The sequence below is a fragment of the Gobius niger genome, assembly GCF_951799975.1.
Source record: "Gobius niger genome assembly, chromosome: 9".
In the NCBI taxonomy this organism is placed as follows: domain Eukaryota; kingdom Metazoa; phylum Chordata; class Actinopteri; order Gobiiformes; family Gobiidae; genus Gobius; species Gobius niger.
The window spans coordinates 15,405,576-15,418,019 of record NC_136860.1 but is presented as its reverse complement, the minus strand read 5'-3'; the positions used below and the strand labels follow the sequence as shown (position 1 = coordinate 15,418,019).

The 12,444-nt window shown below is 42.3% G+C and overlaps 1 protein-coding gene across 5 annotated transcripts in view; it reads left to right on the top strand.

Moving 5' to 3' along the window:
- The window catches only part of LOC306967699 (protein TANC1-like), a gene marked incomplete at its 3' end in the record, with an annotated part of 145,870 nt that overhangs the window by 114,738 nt on the left and 18,688 nt on the right, over positions 1 to 12,444 (top strand). For all 5 annotated transcript variants that reach the window (XR_013793202.1, XM_079562818.1, XM_079562817.1 and 2 more), the window contains 5 exons: positions 2,440 to 3,047; positions 6,310 to 6,418; positions 6,559 to 6,681; positions 9,935 to 10,171; positions 10,989 to 11,165. Coding sequence is in view for 4 of the 5 variants with exons in the window: in XM_079562818.1 (XP_079418944.1) it covers positions 2,440 to 3,047; positions 6,310 to 6,418; positions 6,559 to 6,681; positions 9,935 to 10,171; positions 10,989 to 11,165 (1,254 nt within the window). The remainder of the gene's footprint in view (positions 1 to 2,439; positions 3,048 to 6,309; positions 6,419 to 6,558; positions 6,682 to 9,934; positions 10,172 to 10,988; positions 11,166 to 12,444) is intronic.

Sequence of the window (12,444 nt, the reverse complement as noted above, 5' to 3'; positions counted from 1 at the left end):
TTTTTAGATCATAACTTTTTTCATCATCCGCGTTTAAAGCTGCAGTACCTGAATTGCTCCGTTGTCAAACCGTGAAAGTTGAAGGCAGTTGAGTAAAATCTCTCAGTTGTTGCCTTAACGCATTTTCTATCTCTCACAGACCCTCTGCACGTCCAGAGTTGAGCTCAAGCTAACACTGCTAATTTAGCCTCTGACTTCCTCATTTGCACTGGAGGAAAATGCGCTATTTAGACTCGCAGCAGCGCACATGGTCTGTTTTTCCATCACAAATGACCACAGCTTTAAAAGAGACATATTGTCCAAAAAGGACTTTTTGAGCTATAAGTCATGTTGTAACGTCACTTCATCTTGTAATCCTGTTTACTTTGCTTATTTCCTCTCGGATTCTTCTATTGCAGCACTCCAATCTGTACTTCCTTGGGTATGTTGCATCATAGGAAAAAAAACTGCTGAATTGTCCTCCCATATTCTAACATGGGATTGATTCTGAGCAGCTCTGTGGTCAAAGTGAGTTCACCGCGGCGCCATGAAGTTGCTCGCCACATTGTTGCGTGAAAATTTGTTTGTGTAAAGTCAGTTCTAACTGCTGCCTGCGGGCGGAGCTCCAGGCAGACTCCTCACTAGCCCTTGCCCCATTGTGCTTTCCGAGCCATCCGTACAGAAACATGATTTCAGTTGGATTGTTTTGATAACCTACTGGGCAGCCATGGCAAAGCTCTCCACAGCATGATGACAGAATAGCGCGGCATAGAAATCCAGCCTGTCAGACAAAAGTATGAGCGAGCTACTTTTGTGCTACTCGTTCATGCCAGAGGTCACACCCGGTTACCCGCTCCTCCTCCTCACCCTCGACCGGCTGGACTCGTGTGATGATTGCTACAAATGTGCCCTGCCTGACAAGCGCAGCAGTTTGAGTCGGAGGCGCTGGACTTTTTTGAGTAGCTGACTGACTGACACGGACAGCACTTGTTATTTAATGACCCACGCCGCTGGCCATTAGCATGCGCCGTTTGACTCCGAGTTCAGCCCATTTATTTTTAATTTTGAAACTGCAAGACATAATTAAAATTTGTTTTATGGTGAGGTCGACTTAATGTGATTAATCAGTAATTCGGATGCTCGGTATTCTGCTCACTGAAGCCTTGAGGCGGCGTGCTGCGCTTTGTGCCCTCTGTTTTGACAACACAAATGGGGAGTATTTTGTGATATTAGTATAGTAAGTACAGCAGAATATAGCTGAAGTATCACTGTTGCTGCATGCTACTTTGACAGCAACACCGTCAATCTCCACCACATCAGCGTCACATTCTCTCCCTTTGTATCACCTGCATCTTGATTCATGCAGCGCTCACCTCCCGCTCTGATTCGTACACGTCCGTGTTATTTGTGTATTTGTAGCTGCACGCTGAAGCAGAAAGGGAAGCGTTATCTTACTGAGCCTCTGTTGCTCGAGCCGCAGACAGGCAGCGGATTGCGGGATTAAGGTGCATTGATTCGCACAGCCCCCCAGGACATAGATTGAAATGTGAGCTCCTGGTTCAGGCCTCTCCAAAGTGCGCCGGTTGCTCTCGCTGAACCCCATCCACTTCCATTCGCTCTCCCCTAGCTTCTTAATACTCTCTCGCTGTCCGTTTTCTCCTTGGAGCCACGTTTGAGGCAGCGCGAGGAGTCTGCTCTGGTCAGATAGCTCAGCGTGTTCACCTCGCCGCCGCTCAAAGACACTAAGGCTGATAGTTTGGCACACAGCGGGGATTAGGATGACAGGATCCCTGGTGCTTGCATTCTTTTGTTTGCGTTTCGGTATGCCGCATTATTTGTAATGCCGATAGATGTAGCGCAATTACACAAGAGCAAGTCGAGCTTTTGTGGATGTACAGGGGTTCAGGAAAAAGGATTATCGATCCCTATGTTATTATATGTTGAAAATCTACAATCCGGCATATTTATTGTAAACTTTTATGAATGTTTGAGATGTTTTATGATTTAATTATTAAATATTTATGTCAGTGCAAATTTAGTTTTCCTTTTTCTACTTGATGGATTCATACACATTACCTTTTAGTTACAGCTGTGGTTTCAATTGAGGAACCATATTTCAAACTGAAACTTTTTTATAGTAGATTGATGATTATAAAGATGACCTTAACATTTTTTTTAAAAAGAGTGTTTCATAAAACATAAGTGATTTTGATAAAAAAAACTAGCCTCTGTTAAGCTTATGTTTCTCAGGAACCGAGGCACATACAATTAAAGTGTTTTCACCTACGGAAGCTTAGAGTCTCACCTTTCAAACGAGCCATAGCATGTGTCCATAGCTATAACACAGAATACAGTGAGGCGCTACAAATATCATGCAAATGGTCTCCAAACGTGAACTACTTCTCAGGCTTCTGTACAGTGTCTCAAAGATATTTTGTTGTTTGTCTTCACCTCTGACAGGAGATCACCAGCCTGCTGCCTTTTACCCAGATCTCTCTCGACGACTTCGCCGATAACAAAGAAATCAGCTGCGACCTCAACGCCTACATCCAGTACCGCGTCAACGGGAGCCGCGACATCACCAACAACATCAGCCTGAACGGGAAGGCCGACCCCCTCACCGTGAGCAAGCTGAGCAGCCACCTCATCTCCCGCAGCCAGGGCTCCTACCTGTATCTCAAACTCACCCTGGACCTCTTCGAAAAGGGCCACCTGGTCATCAAGAGCGCGAGCTACAAAGTGGTTCCCGTCTCTGTCTCGGAGCTCTACCAACTGCAGTGCAACATGAAGTTCATGACCAACTCCGCCTTCGAGCGCTCCTTGCCCATTCTGAACGTGGCGCTCGCCTCGCTGCACCCACTGACGGACGAGCAGCTCTTCCAGGCGATCAACGCGGGGTTCGTCCGAGGGGAGCTGCCGTGGGAGGACTTTCAGCAGCGCATGGAGCTTTTGTCTTGTTTCCTGATCAAGCGGAGGGACAAGACGCGCATGTTCTGCCACCCGTCGTTCAGGGAGTGGCTGGTGTGGAGGGCCGACGGAGAGAGTACGGATTTTCTGTGCGATCCAAGGTTGGTCTTTCTTTCTTTTCAACTGTGTTTCGAGGTCTGAAGGTCTGAAGAGCTTAATGGAACAGGCCACCGTTTTTTCCATTCTGAGATATGTTCTTACCTGAGCTTAGACGAGTTGATGCGTACCTGTCTGGTCTTTGTGCGAGCTATAGGAATATACTGGGAGAGACCAAATGCTAGTAAGTTTTCTGAACACTAACATAACAGTATTTTCTGCAGCATTCAGTAAAACCTGACTGAACAACTCTTGAAATGAAATAGAGTAGAATCAAGTGCTTTGGCTGGAACTACGTCAATCATGAAGTGGACCTTTGAACCACAAATTGAAATCCATACAAAGTATATCATATCTGGCTGGTTACAACTCAAGACTATTCAGCATTCAAGCCATTTTAATGTTCTTTTTGTTGTGTAGAATAGCCCTACGTACTCACACTCATGCCAGCAGTTCTGCCATCTGCAAATGGGCGACGTCTTGTTTGCGTTTAGCGTTAAACAACCGTTTGGTTTTGGCTCATGTGACGTAGCAACGTAGCCATTAATGTCCCCCAGTGCGGTTTTAAATCACAAAGACGTGTAAACTAGTTCCAAAATCCATAAACTTTGCTTTTGTGCGGAAAAAATCAACAGCCAGAAGTGAACCATGAGTAATTTCTGAAAGTTTATTAAGGATCCTCATCATCACTATAATAACCATGTTGCCAGTATACTGAATTATAGCCTTATTGTGAAACAGATGACACATTCTGCGCTAACGTAATCAGCTATGCTAATGTGCTTTGTGTTGTACTTACACCACCTCCAGCTGCTCAGACGGTGTTGCTTTCATTGGATTTCCCTTTGACCCTGTTCAACACGCTGCTCGGGTTCTTGATTGCTGCAGCTTCATTGCTATTCATGAGATCATTTATTCACATTGGAAACTTTTCCTCCACACTCCGGTGAAATGGAACTGTCTCTTTCTGTTCTTATTAAACTCATGCCTATTATTTTTGATCGTCGGACATAACTTGGACTAAGAGAATTTGATGTCCTGATGGAAATTGTGCAGTGGTGGTCAAAGTTGATTTCATTACTATAGTGAAAGTACAGATACTTCTGGTCAAATGTTACTCTAACAAAAGTAAAAGTTGCTCGCTAAAATTGTTACTGTAAAATGCTGATGTATATGCTGTTGAAAATACTTAAGTATTCAAAATAGAAAGTAGAAAGAAGGGTAAATAAAAGGGCTGGAACAAAATGTAATTTTGCTGTATATCACAATATGTGTTTGTGGTGATACGTGTATTGTATCGTATCGTATCGCAAACCATGTATCACAATACTTTTGATACTTTTGATACTCAATTCAGTTTTAGAAATAAAACCAAGAAATGTTTTTGATTTAAAGGTAGCTTAGTTAAATCCAGATTTCAGACTCCAACTTTTAAAATGCTTCTCCCATTTGCCCTTTTCAAAATGTTTTGATCAATATCGGACTGATTGATATTTAATTCATACATTTTGGAAAGTCAAGTTATGCTTTCTTCATAAAGTAATTGGAGGTAAAATATCGCAGTTTGTTCAAATGAAAAATCATAATTTTAATACTTAATAGAATATATTGTGTATTAGTGCTGTAAAAGTGGAGTCACAACAAAAATACTAATAAGATACTAAATAAATCTTCCTAAGTACAGTAGCCCTTGGATCCAACCAAGCGAGTGACATTGTAAAAATAATGTAATCGAAGAATCAGTTGCCCTAAAGCACACATTTAGTTGTACACAAATAGTGCCGGTTTTCGTAAACAATTCCTGTGTGTAAAAAGGAAGGATGAGGTCAGTTTGCCACTTTGCCCGTACCGGTCAACACTACATTACAGCGAAATGCATGCATGCAGGTGGACTGTATTCCCCTCGCTGTTGCTGTCTGCCTCACCACAAGCCGCGGCGTTAGCGAGTGAACCGGGCTTCATATTCCAGTCATTCCCGAGCTTCAACAGCGTCATTAAATAAACAAAGGTTCACGGTCTGGCACTGGGTGTGAGCACACAGACAAAAGCAGTGCAGCCGCTCTCTATTTGCGCCCGGGCAGGAGCAAAGAGAGAGAGAGAGAGAATTTCTGACCAGATCAAAGTGATTTGCAGCCATGCGTGTCCTTTTAATGAAGTTCTGCATTCATTAGCTTCAGAGTTTGTCAGAGAAGTGGGAGCCGAAAGCCCAGGGGTTTCACACTTGGGTTGAATATTAGTTGGGTGTACTTTTTTTTATATTTTTGGCTTATTCATGACTGGAGCATGAAGTCAAATATGGCCGTGCTGTCTTCATGGCGTAAATCAATAATAGCAGAGAGATGCAGATAAAAATGTACTTATGTGGAGCATTACATGTGGCTGATAGTTTGCATTGCCACATTGCATAACATACTAGTTTTGTACTTTAGAAAATGAAACTATGCCTAACTAAGTTTAAGGACATCAAAACCTTTTTTTTACGACTTAAATAATTAACACTATAATGATGTAAAGCTTAAGAACATTTAAAGTTTTCATGGCCTGAACACTTGAGCTATATAAAATTAAAATGAAAACAAAAATCAAAAGGTCATTGTGGCTAAATGACATGCGCATAATTAGCCAATGTCATATCGTGGATTTTTGTTATTTTTTGTCTGGCTGCTAATGTGTTCACATTGAAACAACTCATTGCCTGGAGAAGGACTTTTTAATGGCACAAATCAACAGCTCACCACAATCACCGTGTTTCTCAAATCAGTTCATTTTAATGAGACTGAGGAAAAACAAAGCTTTGTGACTTAAGACAATAGTTCCCGCTTTCATCCCACAAAACTATGAATCATGGGGTCACTAAACTATGGAAAAGTACTGCTTGGCGTGTATCTAAATGATGTCACACTTGACTGCACGACTTTCTCAAAATGAAAAAGAAAGGTCACTGGCTGCAACACTTTTCTACCTCAATTTCCTCTCACCACATATTGACTGCAGGTGCACTTTTTTGGTGAATATTTAATTATAAAAGGTAAATTGACTGCCCTTTCCCTGACCACACTCTCATATGTTGAACGTCTTTCCAAACACTTTGTTTATACCTCATAAGCCGATGCCTTGTCTGTCCGTTAGTCGGTAGTTCTCTCGCACTGTCTGTTGATATTTAATAAATCAAAAAAAGTCTTGAAAGATTCTTGTTTGTTCATGACAGCACATTATCCTTCAAATCTTTCCAGTATACTGAAGTAGCCTCTGTCTTCTGTACTGCAGGACCGGGCACGCTCTCATGGCCTTCATGCTCTCGCGTCAGGAGGGCAAGCTCAATCGACAGCAGACCATGGAACTAGGGCACCACATCCTCAAAGCACACATCTTCAAGGTAACTCTCCCTCCCACCCTCCGTTCCTCTTTGATTCTGATGAGCTCCGGTTCAATAAAGTGCGGTTCATGTAAGGACACGTTGCTTGCGCTGCACTCTTATGCGTGCTATTGTGCTTGCTGCTTGTGTCCTTCATCTAGGGCCAAAGTAAGAAAACAGGCGTCTCGTCCAGTGTGCTGCAGGCCTTGTGGATTAGCGGCAGCGCGGATGGACTCTCGGCCGCCTTGGCTTCTCTCCGAAATCTCTACACGCCAAACGTCAAGGTGAGGCTCTTTCACGGGATGGTTTTAACACTATAGATTTCTCCTGTACTGGCGAGTACCTAAACAAATCCGATACCATGCTGTAGTTTTTAGAGTGAAATCAAAATTGAGCAATGTATAGTAACCTAGCCGTGTGCTCATCGGAAAATAATGGCATCGGAACAATCTTATGGTGATTTTGCAAGGTCTTATTGTTAAGTTGTACGCATTTCATTAAAGTGATAGTCTGTAAGTTTGCAAAGTGATGAGAGATAGAGTGAAATTTGAAAGTAAACAATCCAATTCCTCCCCTCTTAAAGGAATAGGCCACCGTTTTTACATACTAAGATATGTTCTTACCTCACTTTAGACGTGTTAATATATCCCCGTCTGGTCTTTGTCCGTGCGCTCTGCCAGGCAAACGGAGCACATACGCAGCCTCTCCCACATGTCACATAGCTCCGAAAAAGCTCACGATAGAAGCTACCAAGCTCTTCCACGTGTTCCCTATTTAAATAAAGTTACGTGAAGTGTTTTCATGCAAAGTATATTTACACAGAAATGTAACATGTCGATTTTATAAGCAAATAAAAAGGGGGACTATATTGTGAGGCGTAATGATACGAGGAGTAAAACGTCCGCGCAGTAACTCCTAAAGACTTCCCCCGCTCACTTCCGTCAATAACCTTTAGTTTGCAAAATGAGTAAAGCAGGAACAGAATTTTAATAAACGATCAAGCCCCTCCCCCTCCTGATTGGACCTGACTGGCTGGTTCACATGAAAAGCTCGTCTCATTGGTCAACGCGGGAGGAGACTAGACTCTGAGTAGTTGCTAAGTTTTGGGAAGGAAGGACTTTACAAAAAATGATATATATACTATATTATTACTTACTTAAAGGGACTATACGGAGTTTAAAAATGTTAAAACTAAGTATTTTCCTCCCCCTATGTCCTAATATGTAGAATGAGCTCAGACCTGTTCACCACAACTGCCTCTAAAATCCTGCACTGTCACTCAAAAAGGTGTTCATTCGGGTCCGAAGTGCCGTCATGCACAAGCTTAATATAGAAGCTGCAGTTACGCATAAGACCTGAGGTGGCAGTAGTGAGCATAAAATGACTAACTTGCATCTAGCGCCTTTAACATCAAAATGCAAGACCAGGTGGTCGATTTAGCTCATTTTATTTATTTGTATAACATTTATACTTCCAGACTTCACTTTAATACTCTTTGCAGTTGAATATATTAAATTCCTGAAATGAAGCTGGTTCTGCTTAGATACACTATATTCCCAAATTTATGAATGTGTCAATGCCATTACAGGTGATGTTGAGAAAGTTATTGTGGTTTCTGGTGATTCTGTCTAGTCTAATCTAACTGAACAATGTTTTTTTTGCCTGGGCTCTGTTGCTTTTGTTCACGAGACACTTGACAGAGATCCTAGTTGCAGGGAGAGGATGGCTCATTCTTCAACTAAAATACAGTACCTGATGTCTGTTGCAGCAATTACTTTTTTTTTTTTTTAACTTGCCTTTTTTTGGGACAAAACTTAAACTTTCTATTGTACTGACATAAAAAGATTGGGCAATATCAATGTAGAAATCAAACAGCTTTGTACTGTAACTGCCCTTTTTTCACAAAGACCATTATGTCAGAATGATGTAGCATTTGGCTTTGAGCGAAATTATTCCACATCTGTCTGTGTCATTAGTTTTAGTGTTTGAGATGAGTTTTATCATCCTCACTGCCAGTTACTGTGTGTAAGTGAGAAATCTTCCGGACAGACAAGCCCTGTGACCTTGTGTCGTCCCCTGGGAAACTGAAACGCTTGAAGACTTTTTATTTCAACAATCATTCCTGGTGAAGAATTGTTTTAGTTTTTTTTCTGTGTTGCATTTTGTATTGATTTTGTCCGCAGCGTGTAGTGCGACATACTGATAACTGCACGCGGCAGATTGTGACCACTTCATTACAATCTGACCTTTACATTGTCTGTAATAGCTCTACAGTGGAATTGGCTCGACGTGCCGTGTATCACAACATTACAGAGGCGTGTTGACATTTAGTGTCTTTAGCAGATCACAGCTGCAAAAGCTTAAGTAAGTCTAACATGTCACAATACGGTGGTGGAAAAAAGATACACAATACAAGTTTTCTCGGTTATAGATTTTTTGTATATTTTTCTAATTTGTGAAACGGCCCTTAACATAAATAAGTAAAGTCTGTATGCCAAAACAACACGATGGGCATCAATTATTTTATGTGCTTTGGGGACCTGGTGTCCTTTGGCAAGACACTTCATCCTTTAATGCTAAGCTGCCCCGTTTCATCTTCATTTTCGGCATCATGATGGGAGGAGGATAAACTCGCACAGGATCTGTGGGTTCGCCAAAATATTTTGGGCGCTCTCCATTTGTTGGCCAAATATTTTAGAGCCTACTTTGATTACCTTCTCAAACTTCTTTTTTGATTTTGTAGGGACAGAGCACGTCCCCAGCACTGAATGGAAAAAAACAAAACGTCTTTCAATAAAACTTAGAGCAGTGTGCATTAAAACTTTGTAGCTTTAGTCTTGGTGGTAATGTATGCATTCTCTGTTAGTTTGTTGTCAATTATTGTACCAAGGTATATGTTATGTTGTTATTTAAAACAGGAGTAATTGCAGATTTTGTCCAAAAGTGAGAGATAATTTCCTTGGTCTGATGTTATACTTCAAAGGTGCGTTATGCAACTTTTTATGCGGAAATTTGTTTTGTATTTGTACATATTTGACCTTACAGTGACCCAGCAGCTGTATGAGTGGTCAGCATGGCACCTTTACCTTCGATCATTGGGGTCTCTACAAAGCTCCAGGATCAATTGTTTTGGAGGTTTTTTGGTGAGAGGTTCCGTCAGCAGTGAAAACCATCCAAACAACTGATGCTGGAACATACCGAACACTCATACAGCTGCTGGGTCACTACAAGGTCAAATACTCACAAATATCCACTTGTTTGTTCCAAATAAAAAGTTGCATAGTGCACCTTTAATATATTGTTTTGCTATCATTGTAACTGTGGATGTTGTTTCCTGTTGTCATCAAACGTGGCTGATTTTACCTAAAGCACTGGTTCTCAAACTGGGGTAACGGGTACTACTGATAGTACTTGGGTTCATCTAGTGATGCTTAGAGTCCTCTGCCTTTATCGAGTTTACCCAGACAAAAAGCAAAGCCAAAAGAACTCCTCTAAATCCAACTGTCACTTCAGCTGCCTTTGCGTCGCCATCCACAGGTGAGCCGTCTGCTGATGCTGGGAGGAGCCAACGTGAACTATCGCACGGAGGTCCTGAACAACGCGCCGGTGCTGTGCGTGCAGTGCCACCTGGGCCATCAGGAGATCACCTCTCTGCTGCTGGAGTTTGGGGCCAGTGTGGATGTGGTGGCGGAGAACGGCATGAGTCCCCTGCTCTTCTCAGCCGCCGCGGGACACTCAGGCCTAGTCATGGTTCTGTGCAAGAGGGGGGCCAAGGTGAGCGTGGGGGCTTGACTGGTTAGTCAGAATTTGTTACAGGTTTGGTTTAACAGGGTATCCACACGGTCTTAGGAGTAGTTTGGTCATATTCTTCTTGCAAAAAGTGCTTCGAGTGATTTGTGACATTTTGTCAATATTGTTGCTACTGCATGTTCAAAAGCTGTGTTTGTGAACTGATTCTTGTTTATATGTTTAAAGCAGAACTTAGTATTTTGTGTTTTTTTACTCATTAATTGTCAGTTAGAGTAAATACTACGCTGACAAAAGACAAAGTGAGAGAGGGATATTGTACATTGAGCCGCAACCTAATTATACAATGGAGGTATTTTTTTCCCGCTCAAACGAGGCTGTAAATACTGCTAAAGTGGCGATAGTCCACAGTTAGCTTTGCCCATTAGCCTGTTAGCTTCTTCTGATCGTGATGAACCTCAGAAATGTGAGCCAAAACTGATTTTGTTGACAACTGAGAGCAGTGATTGAGATGTTTTCCATTAGCGTGTATTGGGGCTGCCGGGTCAGAGGCAGGAAAGTTGCAAGTGTGGTTTTCTGACCAGAGACACCAGTGGAGATGAAAGACCCCCCAATCATTCCATTAACACTTGTATTACCCTCAGAGGGACTATGAAAATTATTTATTATGGTAAAAAAGTCACTTAGTTCTGCTTAAAAAAAAATGAATAGCAAATGCAACTGGGTATATTTACTAAATCATTCAGCTGCTACTGAGTTTTGACTTTGCTAGACATACTGTAAATGTGCACAAGATATAGTTGTTTTTTGTGTGTCATTTGATGCCTGTGTCTGACACGCGCAGGTGGATCACGTGGATAAGAGCGGGCAGTGCGCGCTTGTTCACGCCGCTCTGCGGGGCCATCTGGAGATAATGGAGCACCTGCTGGAGCTGGAGTGGAGCGCGGAGCTGGACCAGTCTCTCAAGAGTAAAGCCTTACAGCAGGCTCTGATAGGCGCAGCCAGCATGGGACACACGCAGGTATGACGCACAACTTCTGCTCAGTTTACAGTATCTATGAGTGGATTCATCACAAAGTACCTTTCACTTGAGTAAAATTATTTAGAAGGAACACAACTATTTCTTGAGGAAGTTGTTTGACCCTCAAAACTTTGCAAGGGGTCTGCAGAGCCTCTAAAAGAAGATGTCCAAACTAGGTGACAAGAATTATATTGAAGGATTGGCATTTTCATGTATTTTATGTTGATTATGAATCTATCAATCTATCAATGACACTTCTGCAGTAGCACAAGCTTGAATGTTAATGTGTTATCGTGTCTAAAAAAAGGAGTGAATGTGGAGAATCTGAACTTTCAAATGAGGCGAGAAGTTCAGGAGACTGCATACATTATATAATTACACTAACTCTGAATCATACACATTGAAATAGAGAAAACTATTAGCTTGGGCAACATTGAATTTATCGACCTCTTTCACTCACATTTTCACTAAATCGTACAAGCACCTCCTCGGGATCATGCATAATATAAAGATAAATTCCGATATATAATGAAAGTGTTGAGGATGTGGATTCGAGCTGCAAGTCGGCCTCGCTGTGAGTGAAGGCGTGATCGATCGCACTGCGGTGCCTCCCGCTGCCTCCGTGCAACTCAAGCTCAAGGTTTATTTTGGCCCGCTCATTAGCCGGGGTGGGACCCAGAGGTCTGCCGGAGGACTGCACAACCAGGACAACTTCTACTGTCAGATCACATCGCGCTAGTGCAGGCGGAGGAGGACAGGGGAAGTTTCACTGACTGGGGGCTTGACCACACAGAGATGAGAAATAGGGCTGCACAGTGGGTAATTCGCCAAACTATTGTTATCAGGTAACGCAAAGAAGCCAGGCTTTAACGCAAAATCAATGAGGGCTTCCATCTGACTTGGATTTTTTTTTTATTGCTGAAACAGGCTAAAACAAAAACAGACAGGAGCGGAAAACTGTAAAAAAAAAGTTTGGTTTAATTTAATCATGTAACTTTTTATGCAAATAAAACGTATGATATTTATATTAGTGTGTATTTGACCTTGTTGTGACCGAGTGGCTGTATGAGTGGTCAGCAATGGCGCCTTTACTTACTTTCCATCACCGTGGTCTCTAGGACGCTCCAGGTCCAACAGTTAGGTTGGTTTTCACTGTTGACGTACCCTCTCACCAGAAAACCTCCAAAACGATTGATCCTGGAGCGTTGTAGAGACCACCGTGATGGAAAGTAAATGCCATGCAGACCAACCACACAGCAATTTGGTCATGAAAAGGTAA